We start from the raw sequence: 27,246 nt of genomic DNA, 5'->3' as shown, positions 1-27,246 counted from the left end.
TCAGGCTGAGGGGGTGTGTGGCTCCACTTCTTCCCTACCTCATCCTACAGGGAGCTGAAAAAGAAGCCGCCGCCACGGCCCACGGCCCCAAAGCCGCTGCTGCCCCGCAGGGAGGAGGGCGAGGCAGTGGAGGCCGGGGACCTGCCTGAGGAGCTGCGCAGCCTGCCCCCCGACACCTTCCTGGGGGCCGCTGCCCCACTCCACTTCCCCCCCGGCCCCTTCCCCAGCTCTGCAGGCCCAGGACCCCACTATCTCTCAGGCACCTTACCGCCTGGTACCTACTCAGGCCCCGCCCAGATGTTGCAGCCCAGGGCCCCCCAGGCCCTAGGGCCCCCTGTGGTGGCCATGGCACCTGGACCTGCTCTCTACACACCCGGGGCCTACACACCAGAGCTGGGCCTCATGCCACGATCCTCACCACAGCATGGCATGGTGAGCAGTCCCTATGGGGGGGTGGGGCCCACCCCACCAGCTGCAGGCCTGCCCTCAGCCCCACCTCCCCAGTTCTCGGGCCCTGAGTTGGCCGTGGGGATTCGGCCAGCCACCACCACAGTAGATAGCGTCCAGGCCCCCATCTCCAGCCACACAGCACCACGGCCAAACCCTGCCCCTGCTCCTCCCCGGCCCCGCTTCCCGGGGCCGCCCCCCCAGCCACTGCCCGTGCCCTACACTTACCCGATGGGGGCCAAGCCACCCCTCGCAGCTCCCCCAGCCCAGCACCACTTTTCTCCTGGGATGCCCACAGGTTTTTCAGCCCCGAGGACTGGGCCCCAGCCTCATCCCACACGAGCGGTGTTTGGGCCCCAGCCTCCCCAGCAGCCCCTTCCACTCCAGCATCCGCACCTCTTCCCACCCCAGGCTTCAGGACTGGTACCCCCACAGACTCCCTATCCCTTTGCCCCTCAGCCTGGTGTCCTGGGGCAGCCACCGCCCACCCTGCACACCCAGCTCTACCCAGGCCCCTCTCAGGACCCCCTGCCCCCCCATTCAGGGGTGCTGCCTTTCCCCAGCCCTGGGCCCCCTCAGCCTCCCCATCCCACCCTGGCATATGGTCCTGCCCCTTCCCCCAGGCCCCTGGGCCCCCAGGCCCCCCCACTCTCCATTCGAGGCCCTCCGCCTGCCAGCCAGCCTGCCCCCACTCCCCACCTGGTGCCTTCACCTGCCCCATCACCGGGGCCCGGCCCCGTCCCTCCTCGGCCCCCTGCAGCAGAGCCAGCCGTGTGTCTGCGCCGAGGTGCTGCGAGTGCAGACCTGCTCTCCTCCAGCCCTGAGAGTCAGCACGGAGGCGCTCAGCCTCCTGGGGGTGGGCAGCCCCTGCTGCAGCCTACTAAGGTGGATGCGGCTGAGGGCCGGCGGCCACAGGCCCTGCGGCTGATCGAGCAGGACCCCTACGAGCACCCAGAGAGGCTGCAGCAGTTGCAGCAGGAGCTGGAGGCCTTTCGGGGCCAGCTGGGCGATGCAGGGGCTCTGGACGCTGTCTGGCGGGAGCTGCAAGACGCACAGGAGCACGATGCCCGTGGCCGTTCCATCGCCATCGCCCGCTGCTACTCACTGAAGAACCGGCACCAGGACGTCATGCCCTACGACAGCAACCGTGTGGTGCTGCGCTCGGGCAAGGACGACTACATCAACGCCAGCCGCGTGGAGGGGCTCTCACCGTACTGCCCACCTTTGGTGGCCACCCAGGCCCCCCTGCCTGGCACAGCTGCCGACTTCTGGCTCATGGTGCATGAGCAGAAAGTGTCAGTCATTGTCATGCTCGTGTCCGAGGCCGAGATGGAAAAGGTGAGAGGGAGAGGTTGGTTGGTGGGTGCCCAGCAGGGAAACTGGAAAACCAGCCCTAACTGCCCTGTTTGTCCTTCAGCAAAAGGTGGCTCGCTACTTCCCTACCGAGAGGGGCCAGCCCATGGTGCACGGTGCCCTGAGCTTGGCCCTGAGCAGTGTCCGCACCACCGAGACCCACGTGGAGCGGGTGCTGAGCCTGCAGTTCCGGGACCAGAGCCTCAAGCGCTCACTCGTCCACCTCCACTTCCCCACGTGGCCGGAGTTGTGCGTCTGCTCCCCTGGGCGGTGGTTGGGGGGCTGGGAGGGTGGTGCGGCCTTCGAGCAGGTCTGGCTTAGAGACACCGTCCCACCCCGCAGAGGCCTGCCGGACAGCCCCAGCAACCTGCTGCACTTCATCCAGGAGGTGCACGCTCATTACCTGCATCAGCGCCCCCTGCACACGCCCGTCGTCGTCCACTGCAGGTAGGTGTGGGTAGCTCCCAAGCGGCCCTCCTCTGGGGGCTCCTGGGCTGGCCTCACAGCCCCTTCCTGCCGCAGCTCCGGGGTGGGCCGCACGGGAGCCTTCGCGCTGCTCTACGCGGCTGTGCAGGAGGTGGAGGCTGGGAGTGGAATCCCTGAGCTGCCTCAGCTGGTGCGGCGCATGCGGCAGCAGAGGAAACACATGCTGCAGGAGAAGGTGAGGGCCCGGGCGGGAGCTGGGATGGGCCCTCCATCCTGGGTGACGGGCCCCGCCCCGCTGACCAGGCCCAATGCGCCCCTGCAGCTGCATCTCAGGTTCTGCCATGAGGCGGTGGTGAAACACGTGGAGCAGGTCCTACAGCGCCACGGCGTGCCCCTTCCGTGCAAGCCCTCAGCTGGCACCAGTGTCACCCAGAAGGTGAGGGAGGGAGCCCCTGGGGGCTGCTGGGACTGACAGTGCCTCGTGGACTCCGTCTTCACCCACTCTTATCTCCTCAGAATCACCTTCCTCAGGACTCCCAGGACCTGGTTCTCGGTGGGGATGTGCCCATCAGCTCCATCCAGGCCACTATCGCCAAGCTCAGCATCCGGCCTCCTGGGGGCTTGGATTCCCCGGCTGCCGGCCTGCCAGGCCCTGTAGAGCCCCCAGGCCTGCCGCCACCCAGCCTCCCAGAGTCCACCCAGCTCCCATCCTCCTCCCCACCCCCCCTCTCTTCACCCCTGCCTGAGGCCCCCCCGCCTGAGGAAGAGCAGCCGGTACCTGAGGTCCCCAGCCTGGGGCCCCCCTCCTCCTCCCTGGAGCTGCTGGCCTCCCTAACTCCTGAGGCCTTCTCTCTGGACAGCTCCTTGAGGGGAAAGCAGCGGATGAGCAAGCAGAACTTTCTGCAAGCCCATAACGGGCAGGGTCTGCGGGCTGCCCGGCCCACTGACGACCCCCTCAGCCTTCTGGATCCACTCTGGACACTCAACAAGACCTGAACAGGGTTTGCCTGCCTGGTCCTTGCACTACATTGTCTCCCATGCCAGTCTGCCCCTCTTGAGGTGGGGCCTAGTCTTACTCCCATTCCTGCTGCCTTCAGCCCTGCCTGGCCCAGCCCACAGCTCTATGGGATAGAGATACACCACGGGTCTTGGGTCAGGTTCTGCTCCTTTGTGGGACCTGACATTTTCAGCTCTCTGCTGTTGAATAAACAAACCTGTTCTGTGGCCAGTGTCTCTGCTCAGCGCTGCTCCCCGGGAGGTGGGGGGCTGGGCCCCAGCAGCACCACCTTTCTTTAGCGAGTGTGGAGGTGGAGGGGGTCACCTTGGTTTCCACACCTCTGAAGTGGTTATGCAAGAAGGCCTCTAGTGCTGGCTTGCTAAACTTCCCCAGCCTGTAGACTGTTCCTCTGACTTGTGTGGCTTCTGGCAGGAGCTGCTCTGAGCTGAGAACTGTCTAACCAAGTGCTGCACTTCAGGCACCGGGAGGGCGTAAATGATGCCAGAGCTCCCCCAGGGGAAGACGTAAGTGGCTCACAAAGCCCCTGGCGGATGTGATTTTTAAAAAAAATTTAATATTACAGTCGTGAGGCAGGACAGGACAGTTCAGAGGCAGCTTCCCAAAGATTCAGCTCTTTCCCCAGTCCAGGTCCAGCACACTGCCCCAAAGAGCACCCCAGCCAGACGGGCAGGGAGGCCACCCTCAGTCCAGCTTCTCCAGCACAGAGGGCACGTACACTAGGCTGAGCTCGCTGCCAAAGTTGCAGACAATGGCAGCATTGTCCAGCACCAGGATCTGGCGGGCCGGCTGGGCCTCGCTGTTCTTCCCCAGGTAGACTGTCTGTAACAGGTCCCCGTAGTTTAGGTCCCAAAAGGAAACACAGCCCTGGCCGCCGGTCACCAGCAGGTTGTCTGAGATGACACCCAAGCTTGCACCACAGCCCAGGTCCTGGAGGCAAGGACAGGACAGGCTCGGTGTCTTGAATCCTTCCCTAAAACACCGAGAATCCCGTGGCCCCCAACATGCCTACCTGCTGAATGGAGTACAGCCTGATGCCTGTGCTGCGGTCCCAGATGCTGATGAGGTCATCTAGGCCACTACTGATGACACAGGAGGTGGTACAGGTGAGGGAGGTGACATCCCCACGGTGAGCGAACATGTGGCTGACCCGGCTGCCAGTCAGCACATCCCACAGGCAGATGGCCCCATCTTGTCCTCCACTGGCCAGCACCATGGTCTAAGGGAACAGGCACAGGGGAGCTGGTCACTGTGGTGAAACACCTCTGTCCACAAGGGTGGCTTAGTGCCCTGGTGGGTGGGAGCCCTCACTCTGCTTCACAGAGGCCCTTGGGGACCAGCTCCCAGGAGTTAGAAACAAGGGCCATGGGCCTGGCTTGATACCCTGCACCCCAGCCACGGCCCTCACCTGGTCAATGTACACAGTCGTGATGGCCCCTGAGTGGCCTTGCAGGGTGAAGAGGCAGCATGAGTCCTCCAGACGGTACACCTGGGGCAGGAACAGGTATCAGATTCTGGTCTCTCTGGGATTTTCCAAATCACGCTTTGGCCAGTAACTCCCTTCCACAGTTCATCCAGGACACCTCCAGCCACTCCCTGACTGACCCCATGTGCTCCCCACCCCCTGTGCTGGGCCACCCCAGTGCCCAAGAGATGGTGCCAACACTTACTCTCAGTGTGTGGTCCTGGCTCCCAGTCACGAGGCGCCCGGCAGCTGCCTTCAGGGCTGTGATGGGCTTCTGGTGTGCACAGGGCACTGTGTGGGTCAGGTGACAAGCCACTGCGTCACTGCTGCTGTACATAGGGGATGTGGGGGAACTGCCCCGCCCCGGGGCCCCTGGGGACAACAGGCCAGGTGAGAGATCTCCGAGAAGACACCCTGCAGGCAGCCCCTCCGCTCCACCCACCAGGTGCAGGCAGCAGCCCAGTCCAGGTCCCCTGACCTCGGAACTGCAGGGGGCTGAGGGCAGTGTGAGTCTCCAAGGAGAAGAAATCAAGGGAACCGTTGAGCCGGGCAGCCACAATCCTGGAAGAGAAGAGCGGCTGCCAGGTGGCTCTCCCTCAGAGCCCCCAGCCTTGGGGCTGAGCACTGCGGGCCCTTCACAGGCCCTTCCCACTGGCTGTGGGAACAGTGGCGCCATGAGGGAAGCACAGGTGCTGGGGACCAGGTTGCAACTCCAATTATTAACCCTCTGTTAAAACAGTAGCAGGGGAGAATTTCCAAGCGTGGAGAACCCAGTGAACTTGGCCAGACCGCAGGGTAGGATGTTAGCTGAATAAGTCCTGAGCAAGAAGCCTGGCAATGGCAGGAATGACAGCAGCAGCCAACAGAAACTAAGAGGTAAGAGCAAGGGGTAGCCCCACCCCAAGAAAATGAGGCTCCAGCTTTAGCTCAGATGGTGGGGCCACAGTCAGCGACCCTGCAAGGAAGAGCCAGCATGGGTCAGGCAGGTGAAGCGTTCAGCAAAGGCACCTAGTCATGGGTGAGGCCCAGGTTTTTCAGCCCAGAGGTGGGAGCTCAAGCCTGAGAAGCCGGGAATCCTCCTCTCCCAGGGAGTGTGTGATCGAGCCCCGGGAACACCTAGCCAACAGCCGTGCTGAGGAGGGAGGCGAGGACAGTGTCCAGCATCAAAGGGGAAGAAAAGACGGTTCTTCTGAAAATGCATTTTTCCGGAACTGAAAACCCAGGAAACCTAGAAAGGCCAGTATTGACAGGCTACCTAGAGCAACTTTGACTTCAGAAGGGTGAGGAGAACTGCTCACTCTCCATGTGCCAGGCCCTATTCTAAGTGCTTCCTACCTGTTAACTCTGAGCTGTCACCCTCCCACTGAGGTGGCCTACCTGCTGTTCACAGGTGTGGGGCTCGGCACAGAGTAGGGAAGTCAAGTCACACACCAGTGAAGGGGAAGCAGGGCTCAAACCTCAGAGTGTGCTGGGCTGGGCTGTCTAGGGTTGAGGCAGGCATCCTAGCACGCGCACCTTTTGTCCAGGAAGACGAGGGCCGTGATGCCCGAGGAGACCTCCTCGCTGCTGCAGCGCAGAGTGCCCTCGATGGCGTCCCACACCTGCAGGCCCAGAGGCTGTGAGCACCTGCGAGCTGGGAGGGCCCACAAACCCCCTGCACAGACGTCCCCTCTGCCCACCTCCAGCCGGCCACTGCTCCGCCCCACCACGATGAGGCTGCCCTGCAGCTCCAGGCTCCAGATGGAGCCATCTGCGCTGGGGGCCCAGGCGAGAGAAGGGGAGCCCTTCTCGGGAGGAAAGCCCCCCTCGTCCTCAGGGGCCTGGGGCAGCGTGGGCCCAGGCGAGGGTGGGCGCAGGGCTGGTGTGTGGACAGGAGCCATTCCCTCCTCCTGGTACAGTCGCTGCACCAGGTGGCTGAAGTCATAGCCTGGGGAGGCCTGAGCACGGCGGCAGCCCGCCCGGTACCGGGGCTCGGGCTGAGCGGGCTCTAGGAGCTGTGGCTGCGCTGAGAAGTTGGTATCGATCAAGCAGGTGAGGTCCGGCTGGTCCCCGAAGAGGGAAGCTGGCGGAGGGCCCCGGGGACGATGCCGTAGTGGAGGACTGTCCCCAGGCTCCTCTGGGCCACCCTTCCCACCGTCCGACAGCTGTTCCCAGCTCTCCTGAGCCTCCAACACGCTGCCAACACCACTGTCCTGGCGCTGCCTGCTGGGGGGCGGGGAGGGTGGGGTGAGGACAGTGGGGCACAGATGCAGGGCAGGGCGTGGGTGGGAGGTGGGGGGTACTTACCCCGGGTGTGGGATGCGAGTGAGGCAGTCTCCAGTTTGCGCGTCCCACACACACACGTGGCCTGCCAGGCAACAGCTCACCAGCAGCATCCCGTCACTGGCCAGACACTCGATGTCCTGTGGGAGCACAGCATGGACATGGGCACAGGCGCTGGTGTCTGAGCGGCCCAGGCCTCAGGTGCCCCCAGCTCCCACCCGCGCTCACCATGAGGTGCCCGCGCAGCACCAGGGGCACAATCTCTGTCTCGGGTGGCGCATAGCCGTAGTCATCGCAGGGCAGCTCCCCACGCCGCCGCCGCCCAGGCCCCGAGCCGGGTTGCCCGTAGTTGCGAGGGCAGAGCACGCGGTATAGGCAGAGCAGCAGCAGCACGAGAACGATGCCCGAGGCCAAGCCGAGTGCTGCCACCCTGCACCGGGCGGAGCCTGGTGAGGCGTGCCCCATCCCCCCACCCCGTCCCTGCCAGCTGCCCCCCTCCCTCGTGGGCCTTACTTGTACAGGGTGATGTCTCTGTGCGCCTGTGCCGTGCCTGGCCCCTTGGGGCCGGCCTCCCAGAGCCCACCCTGCCCAGGCCGCGGCGGGGGCCAGGCACTGCGGCCGTCCTGAGGGTGCCGCCCCTCCAGGGCCTCCCTCGGGTTCAGGCGGAGCGTGACCGGGATGACAGGCAGCAGGCTGATGTACCTGGGGCCGGGCAGCGGGCAGCCTCAGCAGAGATGCCCTCGGAAGGGACCCCCTCCTGCTGCTGCCCCAGTCCCCCTCTCTGCTCTTCACACGGGACTCAGCTCAACCTGCCAGGCTCCACGAACACCCTCTCAGGACAGTCTTCCCAGCACGGGTTGGGGCAGCAGAGGTAACGTCCCTCCCCAGCCCAGCTCTGGCACCCCAACCTTGCTGTGTCACAGAAACCGGCAGCCAAGCCATCACTGCCATGTCTGCCACCCATTCTGGCTCAGAGTGGGTGGAAGTGAGTGAGGTGGATCTCCTTCTGGCCAAGTGGCTGACAGCAACCTATGACTCCCCAGAGCAGGGCCCCGGGCTACTCTTAGGTTGTGGATGCTTGGAGCCCTGGCTCCTACTTCACAACCTTAGGGGTGTTTATTTGAAAGGAAATGCAGAATTCAAACCAGAGGATCTCCCTCCTAAAGGGAAGGGATGCTCTGGGGACAGCGAGCTGACATCGCCAGGTGGGGAGGTGGGACCTGGCACAGCCCAGCTCACCTCTTGGCCAGCGTGATGTTGTAGTAGCTGAAGAGCGTTGGCCAGTGGCGGAAGGACAACTTCCTCCAAAGTTCCTCATCCTCCGTCCCCCAGGTTACCTCTGGGGCTGGGCTGTCATGGACGCCCTCAGCCGGAGCCCCAGGCTCGGGCAGCTCCCCTGGCAATGTCTGGTTCTCGGGTAACTTAGAGGTGCCAGGTGGGAAGATGGAGAAGGCGGGGTCCGGGTGGCTGGCAGGCAGCACACCGCTAGGCACGGGCATGGCAGCCAGGGCACCCTCGCCCAGAGGGCTCTGCTCTGTCACCTGGGCAGTGAGGTACGTGCGCAGCCCTGCTGGGTCCGTGTACACCAGGATGCCAATCCAGACAACGGTGCCAGCCTGCAGTGGGGCATCGGGTGCTCAGCAGGACCTCTGGGAGGAACGGGCAGCCCCAACCTGTCCTTCCCTCCTGCCTCCCCAAGTCTTCCCACTATGACTGGGGGCCAACTGCCCCCCAGAGGGACCTAGTTCCCTTTCCATGGTCAGGGTTCAGGACTCCTGGCCTGGAAACAGAGGTGCACCCTTAGGTTTGTTACAGAACTTTCCCATCCCCAAACCCCACCTCAGCTTGGGCCAGAAAGCTGCTACCTTTCCCATGGTCAGCATGGCCAGAGGGACCAGCTGCATGACCTGCTCCATAGACACCACGGGTCCTAGTCCTCAGAGGGCCTCAGCCTCGCTGCCATCTCACTTCAACTCCTTAGGAGAGGCCCACTGACCAGCGGCCAGCCCTGCTCCTTCTCCCCTCTGCCCAGCCCAGCATTTTCTGATGCCTGCACAGTGAACCCTGACTCGGGCAACCATGGTGGCTCCATCCCAGGGCACCCCGTCCTGGGTCACCCTGGGGAGACGACTCCTCTCCCTAATAACCTTGGCTACCTCTCCAAAGATAGGCTTATCACCTCAGAAACCACCAGGGTCTGGGCAGGAGGGTAGAGTGGGTGGCTTCCCAAAGCCATGAAGGCCTGAGGGGCACCCCCCACCTCCAAGACAAATGCAAAATGCAAGAGGGACTTGAGCGCTGGCCCTCGGGCAGGGGTGGCAGGTACCATGATGAGGCGCTGTGCCAGGCGGGTTCGGGCCAGGAAGTAGACGACACGCAGCCTCTTGGGGAGCCGCAGGTTTCGGAAGGAGGACGGTTGCAGTGTGATGGTGTGGGGTGTGGACGGCCGCACAGCCAGCTGCCGCTCGAAGCGTGCTGGCCGCCCCGCCGGCTTAGCTGGGGGCAGGCAGGCCTCAGGAGGCAGCCGCTTGTTCAGGTCCGCTAGCTGTTGGGGGTGCAGTGGTCAGGGCCCAAAGCTGCTGTCCAGAGGCTGCCCGCACTGGGCTGCTGCCCTCCCCGAGGCCTGCCCCTGTCTCACCCAGATATCCCCTGAGCACAGCCAGGGATGCGTAGGAGGTGGGTGGGCAGGGCTCAGCCCAGTCCTACCTCCATCCGGCGAATGTCAATGGACAGGACAGTGGTGAAAAACAGCATCTGAAGGAAGAAGTCAGACACCAGGCCCACGACGGCAAAAAGACAGAACTCCTGGAATTAAGCAGATGAGGGGACACCATGACCTCACGGTCCAGCACCTAGAGAACCAGTTCCGTGCCTGCAGGCACCTCGGAATCTGTAAGGCAGTTTCAGGCAAGGCACAGCAGAGAGAAAGAAAAGAGATGCTGGTAGTTCTGAAATCTGGGAGCAGCCGAAGAGGATAATGCAGCAGCTCCCTCCCTCCCCACAAGGGGGCAGCAGAGACCCCCCCCAACACACACACCCTTTTACCCAGAGAAGGCTGATGCCTGAACTTGGAGGTGAGGTGCCTTGACCCAACTTGGAAAGTTCTTTTTTTTTTTTTTTTCTGCAGTACGCGGGCCTCTCACTGCTGTGGTCCCTCCCGCCGCGGAGCACAGGCTCCAGACGTGCAGGCTCAGTGGCCATGGCTCACGGGCCCAGCCGCTCCACAGCATGCGGGATCCTCCCGGACCGGGGCACGAACCCGTGTCCCCTGCGTCGGCAGGCGGACTCTCAACCACTGCGCCACCAGGGAAGCCCCAACTTGCAAAGTTCTGAGCCCCACCAGCCTGCTACCCAAAAAGCCCTCCCTGACTGAGCCCCTGGCCCTGCTCACGTGCCACAGACCAACACCTACCTAGAGCCCAAGCCTGGCCTGGTTTGGGGGGCTCTCAGAAATATTCCTGGCAGGGCTTCCCTGGTGGCGCAGTGGTTGAGAGTCCACCTGCCAATGCAGGGGACACGGGTTCGTGCCCCGGTCCGGGAAGATCCCACATGCCGTGGGGCGGCTGGGCCCGTAAGCCATGGCCGTTGAGCCTGCGCGTCCGGAGCCTGTGCTCCGCAACGGGAGAGGCCACAACAGTGAGAGGCCCACATACCGCAAAAAAAAAAAAAAGAAAGAAAAAAAGAAATATTCCTGGCCAGTGACCACACTGGACCAATGAAAGGAAGGGAAGAGCTCGGGGGGGAATTAATTCTGCCCTGAAACTGAAAAGGGGTGGTCTCTCTGCTCCCCAAGCCCTGTGGATAGATGGAATTTTCTCAGATTTAAGTTTTTCTCCCCTGCCCTTGTTGCAACCTCTGGCACATCACCATGGCTTCTACTCAAATGTGGGGTAAGATGAAGGATGGAGCACATGGTGGCACCGTGGTCATGTCAGCTCTAATGTCCCAAGACTGCCCGCGTCCTGCAGACGCCCTCTGGCGGGGGTGGGAGCCTGGGGCCCCTGTGGTCTCAGCTCATCCCCAAACTTCAGCAGGCCTGCACGCTGTGGGGGAGGACGGGGAGGGGATGGCTCTTCACTCCCTTCGCACAACTCTTCCTGGAACCGGCAGCAACAGTCTGGGCTTCTGACTCAGTGTGGGTCCACACTGTGCTGCTCACAGCCCCATGGCTGGGCCAGGGCTCTGGGCAATGGCTGGTGGCCCTCCCAGGGTGCGGGCCATGTGTTCAGAGGCTACAAGGGTGGGTCAGGGCTCGGGTCAGGAAAGGCAGGAAGGGCCCAGTTCAGGGGCCCCACCGTGTTCTGCCTGAGAACTGGGAAATGAGGTCTGGCTGGACTGCACAGCGGGCAGCCAGCCTCTGCTGCACCCACCAAGCCCCCTCCTGCCACTTGGGTGAATGAGAGACAGGCAGCGAGGGGCAAGGACAGGGTCAAAGGCAGAGGCTGCCAGGCTGGGAGCTCAATCCCATGGCCCAGCCTCGGCTCACTGAGTCCTCCTCCTGAACCAGCTACGCCAGGACCACCCTGTGCATGGTGACAGCCATCTTGCCAGCAGAGGGCCCACCTCATAGGTGAGGGTGGCAGTGTAGAGGGGGAGTGCCCCACACAGCTGGGGAAACAGCAGTCGCTCCATGCTCACCTAAGCTACAGCCCTGGAGGGGGCCTTACCTGGATGGCAGGCACAAGGGTAAAGTAGCCAATGAGAATGATGCCCAGCTCTGTGGCCATGTTCTTCATGATGGACCAGCTCTCATTGCTTAGGCCTGCAGAGGACGACAACAGGACCATGGGGCCGGCACGTGACCACTGTCCACTACGTGTCTGCACACAACCACATGGGGAGCCTTCTGAGGCAGCCATTCCACCAAAGCGCCCCAACCCTCAGGACCCTGCTGCCGTCACAGCTGCTGCAGGGAAGGAGGGTTTGGAGGGTCCAGGGGAGAGCTACAACCATCAGAGGAAGGGAGAAGCAATGTGTGAGTTGAGCAAACCCAAGAGGAGAGCCAAGTGACCCCAAAGCTGGCACATCCAGCCTCACAGGCTGTCCTCGTCGGGTGTGCGTGGTCTGTCTGCACGTGGGAGAATGGCTCGAGGGACAGAGGGGGTCGCTGTGTTCTACCTCAGCCCCCCCCGGGCCCCAGGCTATCACACAGTCTCACGTTTAAAGCTCTGAGCGTCTAGTGGACAGCGGCCATTTCCCCTAGTCTCCTCAGAACCCTACATTTAGTGCAGAGCCTGGCCTCTCACAGAAGCTCACAGAGGTTTGCTGAGTGAACAGCCTGCCCCCAGCCCTGCTCCCACAGATAGGGGGTGAGAAGGACAAGGAGGTGCAAGAGTTCAGACCTCCAGGCTCTTTTCTCGCTTTCGCCAGAACCCCAGATCCCCAGCTCCTGCCATGGAGGCCACGGGGGGCTTTCCTGACAGCTGTGGAGGCAGCGTCTCTGAGGTGACCAGCTTCAGGGGCCTGGGCCTCATGTGATGGAGTGAGGCAGGAGGAAAGACCAGGTGCCAGCCTGACGAAGGGTCAAACATATGAGCCCCGCAGCAGAGTCTGGTCTGCTTTCTGACTGACACATGAACCAGGACGAAGCATGGCCTGGTGATTCCACGGTTCCTCAGGGCTCATGCTAACAAGCTGCCATGGGATGCTGGAGGCCACAGCAAGGGAGGCTCCTGGGCTCCCCGTTTCCTCAGGCGGAAGACGTAGCACAGCCCCCCTCCCCTGCCCTAGTGCACCCCGCACTCCCCACCTGTTACCTTGGGCGATGCGCAGCTTCACCTCGAGGTCCACTGGGGTGGAGACCACTGACTTGGTGAGCACCAACACGTTCTCGAGCCCAATGACCACCACAAGGTAGGGGAAAATCTCACTGGGGACAGAGAGGGACAGGGTGAGCCGAGCACTGAGGAGGGCCCCCGACACACAGCTGGTTCTCAACGGGTTTGGGTCCCGGGGGGCTGTGGGGTTGGCACCCTACAGTGGGGGCTGCTGAGCGACTTGCACAGCACAAGACCGACCCCCATCCCAGGAGGGCCTCTGTCTGCACGGCTCTCAGCTTTCAGGCAGGCTTCGAAGCCGTGTGGGGAGAGAGCGACCACCCTCATCTCCATCCATCCAGCACAGCGGAGAGAGGCCCCTGGGCTGCCCAGCTGCCAGAGCACAGCTCTCGGGGCCTCCCCACACCAGACTCCCACACTGGCCAGAGACCACCCAGACAAGCCATCAGGACAAAATGGAAGGGGGAGGAGACCAGCCTAAAGCCCTACTCGCCTCTGTGGAGAAGCTGTGTTTGGAGACGAGCAATTGTTTCTAAAGAAAATTCTCCTATAGCTCTCTGAGACCAGAGGCTCCCACTACCAGTAACGGTCTATGAAGGAAGTCTAGGCACAAAGAACACCAGCCGAGGCAAACCTCACTGGGGTCTCCACTGGAGAGCAGTGGAAGTGGGGGGCTCTGAGGGCACAGCAGACAGCTCTGGCGGGAGGGGGTGTTTAGCACCATCACCTTTAGGAAAGGAAGCGGTTCTGTGAGCAAGGAAGGTAACAGAAAACACAAAATCGCTGTTCCTGAGACCAGTCTGACAAGCCAAGGCAGGGCACAGGCCAACTGGCAGTACTCGCTAACGGACAGGCAAGTGGGGCCCAGCAAAGCTGAGGAGACTGAAGCCCAAGGACACACCCAGGGAAGGGTTTTCAGACCAAGTTTCAGAGAGAAATGGCAGGGAAAGCAAACCGTGGAAAGGTGACAAATTAGAATGTGTTTATGTCCTATGTCTTTTAAAAAGCTCACTCTAACGTTACCTATTTTATTAGGCATTTAAATGTTTTAATAGTAAGAAAGGAAGAAATGTACCTTCTCTGTCACACCCATCTATGGCTTAAGCCATCAAGAAGCAATTTGCACGTGTATACATAATATACAAATACACACATACACCCCCATATACCCTATACACACATACAATACATACCCATATATATGCATAAACACACATATATGCATATATAAATACCTACCCCATATACACACACAGAAATATACACATGAACGTACATACATGCACATAACTATATGTGTATTATATATAAATATAGACATACTATGTATATACATATGTATGAACACAAATCAGGTAACTTAAAGAGGAAAAAAATGTACCTCTTAAATGTCAAAATAACCATGTGAGAATATGGGGTAACAGCAAGTGTCCAGTGCAGGGGAGGCCAAGTGCCCAGAGGTGCAAGGTCCTCCTGCCTGCGGTCCCACCCTGCCACCCAGTGGAGCCTGCTCGGGACCTACCCGCCGTTGAGGGTGGGCGTCAGGCCGAAGAGCGTGCAGAGCCCCACCGACATGAGCAGCGAGCTGAGTACTGTGACCACGGCGGCCAGCGCCAGCCCCCACTTGGACTTGACCATGTCGATCTTGCCTGGAGGGCAGAGAAGGCACGTCAGGATAGCATCTCCCCAGAGCCTGGCACACACAGGCCCTTCTAAACTGAGCTCCTAGGAGGGGAGCGTGCCCTGACAGTTGAGGAAGGGAAGGCCCCGGTTTGACCAAAGAAGGTGTACACTTCCCAGTCTCAGGGGCGTAGTGTGCCCTTTGGGAACCCTTATCCAAGAAGGGACTTCTCTTGAGAAGTAAGAGGAGCCCTGGACCCACCCAAGCCCCTGAGACTCTGTGGGGGTGGTGAAGCCCCAGCTTTTGTAACCACCAAGCACGTTCTACATCTCTGCCTGGGCCACCTGCACAGGCAGGGAAGGGGGTGATCTGGAAATGCCCATATTAGCTCAGAGAAAGCCCCAGCCTCCTTGCCATGGACCTACGCGTGGAGAAGTAGATGTAGGCAAACAAGATGATGTAGGTGGTCACAAGGGGGATGAGCTCAGCGATGCCAATCTCCTCCTTGAAGTGCACGTGGACCAGGCTCTCTGCCCGAAGGCTGCAGTTGGGGCTGGGGTGCAGGAGCATCAGGCGGGCCCGCAGGCTGCCCAGAAACCTGGTCATGGAGTGGGGTGGGGTAGATGGACTGTACCTCTTGGTCCAGGGGACAAAGACAATCCCTGAAAGGAAGGTCTGTCGGGGCTTCCTTCCTCCCCCTGTGTTGGAGGGAGCTTCTCTGTGGTGTCTAACCTTCCCTCCAGTCTCCAGGGTAGGGTGGGGGTGGGGGGTTGGAAGAATTAAAAAGTTGGCAAAGGTGTCTCAGGACCTCCCCTTCAGCACCCCATTCCCAACCTATCACCCCACTCCGACTGCCAAAGGCCCAGGACAGCCGATCAGCAGCATCCTACAGGCCCTTGCTGGGAGCTATCTGCAGTGGTCTGCTGGGAAGGTTCTGAGGTCACATGGGGCTCAGTAGTAACCAGCTGGGGACCCCTGCCCTAGGCTCAAGAGAGACCCCTGGAGGCACCAGGACACTGAATGTGCCAGCCCTGCCTTCGTCCCTTATTCTTTTTTTAAATTTTTTTGGCCACGCAGTGCAGAATGCAGGATCTTAGTTCCCCGACCAGGGATCAAACCCACGCCACCCCCGCCCCTGGAACTGGGAGTGCGGAGTCTTAACCACTGGACCGCCAGGGAAGTCCCACAGTCCCTTATTCTATTTTTTTTTTTTCATCGCCCCGTATTCTTAACCAGCTGTCAGGTCATCCCACTCAAGTGTCAGCAGACAGCACCCTTCAGCCTAAGGGATATAAACATTTCTATAGGAGGCCTGAGAACTCCAAGTTCCCAGGGGGCATTCTGGACACTTTAACCAGAACAAGGACTAGTCAAAGCCTCCTGTCATTCCACAGCCCCGTCAGGAGCCCTGAGCGTTGATGGCCTTACTTGGCATCATAGTGCTGGAAGACCAGGGTGATGGTATACGAGACCAGCCTCTTCCTGGTATAAAGGCTCACTCCGCTGTATTTTCCAGGGACACCGAACAGCAAGTCTGCAGACAGAACACAGCAGGTGCTGACAAAGGAACGGCAGCTACTGTAGAGACACCAGGACCCCTCTCCACCCCCATCTTTGGAAACTAGGGGTAACCCCTGATCTGCTAGAGCAGCCATCAAAGAGGACATGGTGACCAACAGACCCTCTGGCGGGTTCTCAAGGAACCTGCCCTGGGGGTACCTTTGAGCGTGGCTGAGGTCTGCAGGGTTTTAGGTTCGTGCTGATGGATGGTTCCGATGATGTCAGGATCAGCATGGAAGTGTTCCCGGTCATTCTGCCAGAAGTTCCCAGGGGACAGCAGCAGGCATCCATGCTCAGGGAGGAGGTTCCGGAGCTTCCTGAGGCCTGGCAGCAGGTCGGTCACCTGCAGGCATACCTCCTCCAGGCTCCTGGTCCCGGAGCTGTGCGGGAGACAGGACGAGGCACCTGCTGTGTCTGCCAGCACAGGATAGGCCCACTGCGCTTACGAGGTCTCCGTCATCAGGCTCCCAGATGCCTGGTATCTCAAAGAGCCTGAGGACCAGGGCAGCAGGAGAAGTTCTTCCAGGTGGTCAACAACCAAACCATGTGGCTGTCTGACCTTCAAAGTGCATGTGGACCCCAAAAGCCCATCACCTCCGAGGAGAAGCAAGATCTGGGAGTGTGCACAGCCCCACTCACTAGAATACCTTGGCCAGTTCAGCAGGCAGAGGGGATAGGGTGAAAATCAAGGGCTTTGTCTTGTTCACCAAAATGCCTGTCAAAGCCCTCAGCTGACTAAAACCCAGCAGTGAGGCAGCTTACAAAGACAGCACACTCCAGAGAATCACTGGTGGGCTGGGATTTCAGAAGTGTACCCCCAGGGACAGCTTGCTTCTTGTCAGAATGGCCACCACCATTAGATTCACATCTCACAACCCCTAGGCAGTGAGCCCTCTGGGTCACGAGTCAAACAGACCTCAGCTTGTCACAGGGTTGGCCCAGTGGATACCTAGTCTGTCTGAGACCTGGCGACGAAGCTCAGGGCTCTACCTGTGCCATCTGCACAGGTCCAAGGGGAACACAGCCACAGTGTACCCACAAGCGTGCTGAGAAAAGCAAAGTGAGCCCACCCACCTCTTTCTCACTTGTTCACCTTCCACAGAGCTGGCTGGCTCAATGGACTTACACTGAGGGCTGCTCCCTCCCTTCGATACAGAGCTGGATCAGGGAGGCTGCGGTCCCAGGGAGGGATACCTGTCTCTCAGCACATGGTTCCGGATCTCCTCCACCAGCTGGAATGCCCGGGACAGAGGTGAGCGGAACACATCTACTGCCAGGAGGTTCTTGTGCCAGGGAGATACTGAAGACTTCACAAATATCTGTTGGATATAAGCCACCGGGGCACCCACGTACTGCAGAAGAAATGGGGGAGGGTTAGAAAGGTCAGCTCAGCACAAGAGGGAGAAACATGGCCTGTACTCAGGAAGGATTTACTGAGCACCCACTACGGGCAAAGCAATGCGGGGCCAACAGGACAGGCCTTCAAAAATGAAGATGTCCAAAGGGACTTCTTACCACTTAATGGACCACTTTCCTACACATTTTCCAATAGAATAGGGGTTGCCAAACTATGGCCACAGGCCATAAATTGAGCCTGGCACCTGTTTTTCTAAATAAAGTTTTCCTGGAACACAGCCATACCCACCCCTTCTGCACTGTTCCGCTTTCATGCAACAATGAGAGGTGACTGTTCACGACAGATGGCATGACCCACAAAACCTAAACAAAACCTGTACTATCTAGCCCTTGATGCAAAATGCCTGCTGACCCTGCAATAGGCCATAAGCTCCCCAAAGGGTGTAGCCTATCTTGCCGATCCTGGTTTGGCCACTTGCAGGTCGCTGGTTTTTGAAGCTCAATAGACCCAGTTCTAAATCTCTACTCTCCAACTGTATGGCCTTGGAAATGTTTTTGACTTCTCTGGATTTCAATTTCCTCAGTGAAAGGGAGATAATGACCTTCACCCTGCAGCATCACTACGATTTGCACACAAGCACACGCACGCGCACACATAAACAGCACATGCAGAGACTTAAGTGCCGATGGAAACACTAGCAATAACAGGTGTGGCACATCGTCTCACTGACCCCCAAAACAGTCCTATGAGAAGCAAAGTGACTCGCTAGGGTTTCAGGACTCAAGAATGATGGTGTGAGGATTCAAACCCAGGTCTCCTCGTTGAACACCACACTTTTCTCACTAGAACCTGCCATCTATCCTTAAAGAGCTAATATGCACTTAAGTGACAAAAGTGACACACATGTAATAGGCGAGGAGTGACTTCCAGCGACGGATGTGTCAAGGAGCACCCCCAAAACAAGGTACTGGACTAGCTGCAGCGAAGTTGTGGCTAGAGAGGAGCTGACTGGAGGCGGGGAAGGGTTGGTGGAAGAGGGGCAGTGAGGGCCTCTGAGGAGCAGCCTGGACAGCACAGAGGGGTCCTGGCGGGTAATAATGGAAATCACAGTAAAAATGAGAGGTGGCCAGGATGACACCTGACTGAGCCGTCTGGATTTTAACCAGTTGACAAACAAAAGCCCCTGACTATCTCTGAGAGGGAGGGGCAACCCACCCAGAGACAGGGACTGTGCACCCACAGGCGTGAGGCACTGTCAAGAGCAGGCTGGAGGAGCCGAGGGACGAGGGGACTGTCCTGAAGCCCGTGCCGCAATCAGGAACTCTGAAGGGCAGGTGTGTAGATGAAAGGCAGGCCACCTAGCCACTCAATGATGCCGTACTCCAGGCTGTGGCACGAGCTAGGGTTAAGATGCTGAGCACACACAGCAAGTTAACATCTCCTGGGCCCCTGAGCCCCTGGGCGCAAAGGAACAACCCCAGGTATCCATCTGAGCCTTTGTGAAGTGTGTATTTATGAAAGGCTCTGGGGACAGAAGTCCTCACCCACTTAGTCTTCTGCAGCAGACTCAGCCCACTAGAAGCTGCCAGGAGGTAGAGAGGTACCTAGACAGAACTGACTGCCACAGGTCCTGACCCAAACAGCAGCTCATCAACTCAACACACCACACAGGCCTGAGTATGGACGGAGCTGCCCAGAGACCCACAGCTCTACAAGGAGAGCGATACCCAGGGGATCATCCTCAAACTCTGTGAAGGACACAGCACATCACCCAGGTAGAGCTGGCACCGTGGAGCCTCCAGATCCAGGTCTGTTCCCACTGGGCACAAGGCTGTGACTCCACACGTACCATCTCCTCTGCCCACGGCCCTCGTCACACACTCCACCCCCACCCTTAGGCCCACTGAGCCTGTGCAACTGAACCTTTGGTTTCCAGGCAGGACAGCTCCTTGGCCCTCCAGTCCAAATCCAGCCCCCTTCCCACCCAGGACCATCCAGGCCACCATTTCAACAAAGTAACAATGAACATACTTCAGAACCAGAGCTCTCATTCTGGGCTCTAGGGATGGCTCCAGGAGTTCTATGAGCACCCTGCTTAACTCATATTTCTTCTGAAAAGTGTATCTATTATTATCACTGTCATCATTTTTAGGGGAGAAGATCCATGGTTTTCATCAGATTTTCATAAGAATATGTAACCCCTATGCCCCAGACACCTCTTTTTCCTTTGACCTTCCACCAGCCCCGGGTAAAATCCACTGCTCATTTGTTTTCACTCCTCAGCTGGTAAGCCTTACCAGACAAAAACCACGTAGAAGAGAGCCTACGGCACAGCCACGCTCTCCGGCCTTGGCTGGACCTCCCTCTGCTGGCCGGCTCTTATTCACCTCCCAGATTTCCAACTGAACTTTCCAAGCAGCTATTCCACATCTGTCCAGCTCTTTTCAAGATCTTGGGTTAGTCATTTAATATGACTGTATCAAACTCATCGTCCAATACATGTACCCTCAAACTCCCTCTTCTGGGCATCAAAATTTTCTTATGGTGGTTTATTTACAGGCATGAGCCTAACTCTTGTCATTCACTATCTTAGTTTGGGTTCCCCCAGCAGCAGGCCCTTAGACAAGTAGTTTCCTTGGGAGGTGGAGGAAACACAGGGAGGGGAGTAGGTACAGGAGCAGGGAAGGGAAGGCAGCCCACAAAGCGTGTGCTACTGAGCAAGCATCCTCTGTGGATAACTGGATTTAGCTGAGTTATCCCACATAAAGGAAGACAGCTGAGGTTACATACCAACTCCTACAGTTATTGGTTGAGGGCTGCTCCTAGGGGGTGCGAATTCTCCAGCACCTCAGGCCTTCTGTACCAGAGATCCTTTGACAAATGAGATGCGGATACTGGTGGCTGGAAAGCAGGCAGGCACGAAAATGGTAGCAGGAGATGTGGGCAGGGCCTACCACTCACTGTGCTGGGCCCTATCATAATCCCTACTTGACACTCAAATAAGAAACAGACATGGAAACACGAGACAACACGAGGTATCCTAAGTGGGTGATGGAGAAAGCGTAAGGGCCAGTGGAGTACAGATGCCCCTGGGTACAGAGCGAGGAGTGCTCACTAGATGGAGGCTTCTAACATGGCCCCAGTAATCCCCACCTCCTGGCACTCATGCCCAAGTATAATCCCCCTTGAGAGTGGGCTGGACCTAGTGACTTGCTTCTGACAAACAGAATAAAGCAAAAGTGATGAGCTCTTATTTCTGAGATTAGGTTACAAAAGTGTATGACCCTTAAGGCCATTATGCTAAGTGAAATAAACCAGGCACGAAAAGACAAATAGCATATGATTCCACTTATATGAGGTACCTAAAGTTGTCAAATTCATAGTGTCAGAAAGCAGAATGGTGGTTACCAGGGGCTGGGAAAGGGGGAATGCGGAGTTACTGTTTAATGGGTGCAGAGTTTCTGTTTTACAAGACGAAGAGTTATGAAGATGGATGGTGATAATGGCTGTACAATAACGTGAATGTATTTAATACCACTGAACTGCACACTTGAAAATGGTTAAGAGAGGGAATTCCTTGATGGTCCTGTGGTTAGGACTCAGCGCTTTCACTGCTGGGGCCTGGGTTCAATCTCTGGTCGGGGAACTAAGATCCCACAAGCCACATGGCACAGCCAAAAAAACCAAAAAACCAGAAAAACAAAACAAAACAAAAAAACAGTTAAGAGAGTAAATTTTATGTTGTGTGTGTGTATTTTGCCACAATTTTTTTTTAATGGAAGGAAAAAGCAGACGAGTCCTCCTCTGCCCCCCTCCTTTAGAGCCACCACTCTGATGAAGTCAGCCATATCATGAGTTGCTCCAGAAAGGTCCATGTGTCAAGGAACTGAGGGGCTTTCAGCCAACACCCAATGAGGGACAAGAGTCCCTCAGTTCAACAGCCTGCAAGAAACCTGCTTCCAGCTCACTCTCTGAGTGAGCTTGGAAGCAGATTCTCTCCAGTCAGGCTTTGAGATAACTGCAGCCTTGGCTGACACCTTGATTGACGTTTGTAAGAGACCCTGAGCTAGAGGACCCAGATAAGAAAACCAAGTCTCAGAGAGATAAATAGGATATGCCCAAGGACACACAGCTGATAGGCAGCAGACCAGGATTACAGCCCAGGGCCGCCTAATCCCCAAGCTGGTCTGTTCTACCTGCCTGGGTAGTTCTGAACTACGTGCGTCCCCATGGAGAAGAGGACATAGATGGAAAGGCCCAGCACAAGCAATGCAGGAGGGGAGCTGAGGTCCTGAGGACCTGTGGGGTCCCTGACCAGGGCTCCTTGGAAACCTTGCATTCAGGCTCAGGCTACCTCCAAACACTGCAGTGCTGGGCCGGAAGCCCAGCCACCTCTGTGGACACGGCAGGTAGGTCTTGGTGTGAGGTTCAGGTTTCCATGGTGACCTGGTCTAGGGGAGCCAGGCCAGTGCAGGACACCTCAAGTTTGCTGTTTTAAACACAATCCTTCCTTCACATTTAGAGAAAGCAAGCTAGAGCTCCAGGTATTTCACCTTTACACTGACACACCCAGGGGCTCCCTTTACAACACCATACAGAGGACTCCCATTACTCAGCTCTTCTGGAAAACAGGGCTCCGGCTCCTTGTTCTCCAGCCCTGGATAGGCGAGGGGGTGGGGGTGTGGTGGGAAGGGCAGGCTCAGGGGACACGCCAGGGTTAAATTCTAGCTCCACCCCTGGCTGTGTGCCTTGGACAAGGGTCTCTACACTCTCCAAGGCTCAGTCCCTTACTTACTGAGGGAAACGGGAATAAACTCTCAGACCTCAGCAGATCACTGTGAGGACCAAACAAAAGAAACCATTTAGTAAGGTGTCTGGCCAAATACATGTTAGTGATATCTAGTTGTATCATTATGTCTTAAAACTCTTAAAATTGGTTTGGCATCCCTTTAAAATCAATCTCTCCTCCCCTTTCTTGTCCCCTCACCCTCCCTCCTAGGCACGGTCAACTCAGTCTCCAAGTTTCTCTAAGTTCAATTAGATTGACCTTCTTACCACCACTTTCATCATGTCACTGCCTCTAAGGGAATGGCTTTCTACTGCCCAGAGAATTCATTTAAACTCCAGAGCCCAAGATTTAACTTGGTCCCACCTAACTTATCACCTATCAAGCTCCAAGAAAAATGCCTCACTTCAGACTCTCTGTCTCCTAAATAAGCCACGCTTATTCAACAAATCATTCAAAAAAAACACCTTTCTTAAGCATATATTATGTGCAAAAGGTTGGACAAATTTGAATGAAACATGACTGCAACTAGGTCACACTACAGTCCACAAGGAGAAACAGAGCACACATCTGCAAGACAGCAGGGGAAGGCTTCCTGGAGAGCGTGATGTGAACTAAGGAGTAAAAGATAAGGAGTGCACGCCCGGTGCACTCAGAGGGCAGTGCAAGCATGTGAACCTCTGTTCTTCTGCCCTCTGCTCCGACCAGATCTAATCAATGACAATGACAGCCAGAAACATTTATCGAATGCAAATGATGGGCCAGGCACTGACCTAACTTTTGCATTCTTTCACTTAATCCTATGACAAATGTATAATGCAGGTATAATTATTATCCCCACTTTACGAATGTGGAAACTAAGGTACACAGGTGTTACATAACCTACCCAAGGTCACATGCCTGTGAAATGGAAAGTCTTCACCTTTCTGCTTTGCTCTGGTCTTCCTCTGGTAAAAACATCCCTCCTTCCAGAGGGAACTGTCCTCCCCTACCCACGAGACAACTGATCAGTGACTCCAACACAGGGCAGACCTAACTCAGAGCACAAGGACCCAGTAGAGTTGATTAGAGTCCTTTCTGGAGGACACAGAAAAGCCCAACTGCAGGGTGCAGACACCACCCCACTGTGGGGGAACACTTCAGCAAAAGGGGAGAAAGAGGACTATATACTATATAGAAAGAGACACCTCCAGCATACAGAAAGAATTACAGTTCAATAAAACGAAATCCAAACAGCTCAATTCAAAACGGGCAGAACACTGAAACACTTCACAAAGGAAGGTATGCAAATACAATAAGCACTTGACAGTAGTCATCTGGAAAATGCAAATTAAAAGCACATCTAGATTGTTCCATACTTCTATTAGAAAGGCTTAAAGAAAACCCAAACAAACCTGACAGTACCAAGAACTTTACAGCACAAAGACTGAACTTTAATGTATGGAAATTTAAAAAATAATTTAGGAGGCTGACAGATGTGAAAAGAATGACACTTTACCTCTGTAGTGTTCCTTCCCAAAACCCATAACCCCAGTCTAATCTAGAGAAAAATAAGCAAATCTCACTTGAGGAACACTCCTCAAAACTGTCCAGATCGGGACTTCCCTGGTGGTCCAGTGGCTGAGAATCTGCCTTCCAATGCAGGGGACATGGGTTCGAGCCCTGGTTGGGGAACTAAGATCCCACATGCTGCAGGGCTACTGAGCTTGCGCGCCTCAACTAAAGGGCCTGCGGGACTTCCCTGGTAGCACAGTGGTTAAGAATCCGCCTGCCAATGCAGGGGACACAGGTTCGAGCCCTGGTCTGGGAAGATCCCACATGCTGCGGAGTAACTAAGCCCATGCACCACATCTACTGAGCCTGCACTCTAGAGCCTGTGAGCCATAACTACTGAGCCAGCACCACAACTACTGAAGCCCATGTGCCACAACTACTAAGCCCACGTGCCACAACTACTGAAGCCCGTGCACCTACAACCCGTGCTCCACGACAAGAGAAGACACCTCAATGAGAAGCCCATGCACCGCAATGAAGAGTAGCCCCCCACTCACCACAATGAGAGAAAGCCCTCTCACAGCAACGAAGACCCAACACAGCCAAAAAATAATAAAATTTTAAAATAAGTAAATAAATAAAGAGCCTGCGTGCCACGAGCTACAGAGCCCACATGCTCTGGAGCCCAAGCGCCACAACTAGAGAGAGAAAACCCGCACACCACAACCAGAGAGAAGCCCACACAACGCAACAACAACAAAAAGATCCTGCATGCCACAATGAAGACCTGACGCAGCCAAAAATAAAAATTAATTAATTAATTTAATATAATATAAAATAAAATACTTATTTACAAAAAAAACTGTCCAGGTCATTAAGAACAAGGAAAGTCTGAGAAACTATCACTAAGGAAAAGTAAGGAAACCAGATTTCCTTAGCTTGTACCTATGTCCTTTTTCTCTCCCAAGATCCCATCCAAGATACCATGTTATATTTAGTTGTCCTGTCTCTTGAGGCTTCTCTTGGCTGTGACAGTTTCTCAGACTTTTTTTTGGCTGCATTGGGTGTTTGTTGTTGCACACGGGCTTTCTCTACTTGCAGCGAGTGGGGGTTACTCTTCGCTGTACACAGGCACCTCATTGCAGTGGCTTCTCTTGCTGTGGAGCACAGGCTCTAGGTGCACAGGCTTCAGTAGTTGCAGCATGTGGGCTCAGTAGTTGTGGTTCTTGGGCTCTACAGCACAGGCTCAGTAGTTGTGGCGCATGGACTTATTTGCTCTGCTGCATGTGGGATCTTCCTGGACCAGGGCTAGAACCCGTGTCCCCTGCATTGGCAGGCAGATTCTTAACCACTGCACCACTAGGGAAGTGCTCAGACTCTTTTTTTGATGACTTTGACAGTCTTGAGGAGCGCTAGTCAGGACCTGTGTAGACCATCCCTCAACCGGGACTCGTCTGAAGTTTTTCTCATGATTAGACTGGATTTATGGGGTTTTGGGAGGAAGACCACAGAGGTAAAGCACCCTTCTTGTCACACATCAAGGGTACATATCATCAACCTGATTTATCACTGTTGATGTTGACCCTCATCACCTTGCTCAGGTTCTCCACTGTAAAGAGACGCTTTTCTCCCCTCTCCACACGGTACTCTTTGGAAGAAAGCCACTATGCACAGTCCACAATTAAGGAAGAGGGATTATATTCCACCTCCCTGAGGGCAGAGTAGCTACCTATATATATATATTTTTTTTAATACAATGATTACTTTTTACTGCATTTTAAAAAATTAATTTATTCTATTTTATTTATTTTTGGCTGCATTGGGTCTTTGTTGCTGCACACGGGCTTTCTCTAGTTGCGGCGAGCGGGGCTTACTCTTCGTTATGGTGCGCAGGCTTCTCATTATGGTGGCTTCTCTTGCTGCGGAGCACAGGCTCTAGGCGTACGGGCTCAGTAGTTGTGGCTCATGAGCTCTAGAGCGCAGGCTCAGTAGTTGTGGCGCACGGGCTTAGCTGCTCCACGGCATGTGGGATCTTCCTGGACCAGGGCTCGAACCTGTGTCCCCTGCATTGGCAGGCGGATTCTTAACCACTGCACCACTGGGGAAGCCCAGCTACACAAATTTAGAATTTTTGCCCAGATTTGTCTATTTTCCTTCGCTGATTTATTCAATCATATGGACTCAGATATTTATTTTACACTGTGGGTTATAATCCAATACTACTTTACTTATTTTGTTGCAAAATGTATTTTATTTTCCAGCATTGGCCATTTGGAGCTCTTTCAGTTGGCTCCTGTTTCCCTTTGACATATGCTGAATTTATTTTAAACTGATATCTTTGTCTTCTCCTCCCAAGCACACTAGATCTCCTCCAGAGCAGTGAGGCTCAAGATCATTCTGCCAGGCACACTGCACATGTGCAATAAACATGTGCTGAATAAAGGAATGAACAGAGGAATGAAGGATATTTTGGTTCCTTGGTGTGAGCAGTAGACGCCCAGTGCCCGAGCGTCCTAATTTTCCTTGGGAAACCATCCTCTCTCAACCCCAGCCTGGTGATGAAGACAATCAGGTGATGAAGTCAGTCAACAAAGCACCTCCCTCGGCCACAGGGTTTGGGGTGGGGACAGGCAGGTAACCCCATTCAGAGCCAAGTGGGCACCCTCTCATCCTCCACTGGATTGGATATTGCAAGAACATGGGACTGAATCTGCTGCAGCCACTGTTAGGGAGACAACAGTGAGCGATCCAGACAGGGCAGAGCTGAAAGGTGGACTCCTTCTGAGGCCTAAACCATGCTGCCCTTGAGTAAGCCCTGCCTGTGGCTGTGAGTTATATGACTCAAAAAATGCCCTTTTCACTTACTCTGGTTTGGGTTGTGTTTCCTGTTCCTTATAATTAAAGCAACCCTTAGAATTCCTATAGTGTTGACCTTTATTTTTATGACAAACAGTCAATGGAGGTGAGATAACTGACCACTGAGCTGCAATGACACCAGGTGACTGCACCAGGGCCTGGGTCTCCTTCTCAACCTTTCAGGGGCTGGGGACCCCAATCAGAAAGAGAAAAAAGGGACAATCTTCTAATTCCTGAACCCTCAAGTTATTTTGTACACCTGCTTTCTATCACCATCCCAGGCCAAAGACGGAACACTAAGGAAGTTTAAAGGGCTCACAAACAAGTAAACCCCTAACAGCTGTACCATGAAACATCTATTCTGTACCATCCGGTCCACTGAACTCTACTAGTCACAAAACATTCACAAACACAGACAACCCTGTTGTGACCGGGAACCATCAGCTCCATTATGTGGTAAAACTGCATGAAGAGGTTAATGGAGGCAAAAGGCTTGATCCGGTAAGGTTCCATAGTGAGCCAAGGGTCAAGCTGAGACATGAAGCAACAGAACTGGTTTCTGCCACATCTGACCTTCATGGGCAGAGTACCATTGAGCCTGGATTGTGTACTTCCTCTTGACACCATGCGTAGTTGTAACACATACCTATCTTACCAGATACATCTCTATTTCAGCAACATTAGAGCACAGTTTATAACAAGTTACCTGGCTGCTATATTACCCAAAAAGGAAATGGGAAGGAATGTGTAATCACTGTCAGAGAGAAGGTAGGAGAGGAAAAGCTCTGTGCCCTGAGTTTGGTTTTGTTCCTCAACAACAGACTCAG

The 27,246-nt window shown here is 56.0% G+C and overlaps 2 protein-coding genes across 5 annotated transcripts in view; one reads left to right on the top strand and one right to left on the bottom strand.

Moving 5' to 3' along the window:
* Nucleotides 1-3,450, top strand: part of PTPN23 (protein tyrosine phosphatase non-receptor type 23) — a 40,815-nt gene extending 37,365 nt beyond the window's left edge. Inside the window, exons 20-25 of the mRNA XM_082638127.1 lie at nt 51-1,785; nt 1,865-2,049; nt 2,143-2,247; nt 2,323-2,461; nt 2,549-2,662; nt 2,743-3,450. Coding sequence (XP_082494253.1) covers nt 51-1,785; nt 1,865-2,049; nt 2,143-2,247; nt 2,323-2,461; nt 2,549-2,662; nt 2,743-3,222 — 2,758 coding nt within the window. The 3' untranslated portion in view covers nt 3,223-3,450. The remainder of the gene's footprint in view (nt 1-50; nt 1,786-1,864; nt 2,050-2,142; nt 2,248-2,322; nt 2,462-2,548; nt 2,663-2,742) is intronic.
* Nucleotides 3,451-3,777: 327 nt separating this feature from the next.
* Nucleotides 3,778-27,246, bottom strand: part of SCAP (SREBF chaperone) — an 81,750-nt gene continuing 58,281 nt past the window's right edge. For 2 of the 4 annotated variants that reach the window (XM_082638123.1, XM_082638124.1), the window contains exons 4-22: nt 17,121-17,278; nt 16,086-16,306; nt 15,795-15,900; nt 14,792-14,964; nt 14,268-14,394; nt 12,725-12,837; nt 11,636-11,730; nt 9,675-9,773; nt 9,295-9,513; nt 8,208-8,584; nt 7,482-7,670; nt 7,197-7,398; nt 6,993-7,108; nt 6,222-6,911; nt 5,185-5,267; nt 4,912-5,078; nt 4,650-4,730; nt 4,254-4,460; nt 3,778-4,171 (exon numbers count right to left, since the gene is read on the bottom strand). In XM_082638123.1, coding sequence (XP_082494249.1) covers nt 3,926-4,171; nt 4,254-4,460; nt 4,650-4,730; nt 4,912-5,078; nt 5,185-5,267; nt 6,222-6,911; nt 6,993-7,108; nt 7,197-7,398; nt 7,482-7,670; nt 8,208-8,584; nt 9,295-9,513; nt 9,675-9,773; nt 11,636-11,730; nt 12,725-12,837; nt 14,268-14,394; nt 14,792-14,964; nt 15,795-15,900; nt 16,086-16,306; nt 17,121-17,278 — 3,669 coding nt within the window. In that variant the 3' untranslated portion in view covers nt 3,778-3,925. The remainder of the gene's footprint in view (nt 4,172-4,253; nt 4,461-4,649; nt 4,731-4,911; nt 5,079-5,184; nt 5,268-6,221; nt 6,912-6,992; nt 7,109-7,196; nt 7,399-7,481; nt 7,671-8,207; nt 8,585-9,294; nt 9,514-9,674; nt 9,774-11,635; nt 11,731-12,724; nt 12,838-14,267; nt 14,395-14,791; nt 14,965-15,794; nt 15,901-16,085; nt 16,307-17,120; nt 17,279-27,246) is intronic. The other 2 variants (XM_082638125.1, XM_082638126.1) reach the window with 2 other exon arrangements.

This window comes from Mesoplodon mirus (assembly GCF_964341445.2).
Source record: "Mesoplodon mirus genome assembly, chromosome: 12".
Lineage (NCBI taxonomy): Eukaryota > Metazoa > Chordata > Mammalia > Artiodactyla > Ziphiidae > Mesoplodon > Mesoplodon mirus.
The sequence above is the reverse complement of the archived record's forward strand: the minus strand, read 5'-3'. Positions and strand labels throughout refer to the sequence as shown.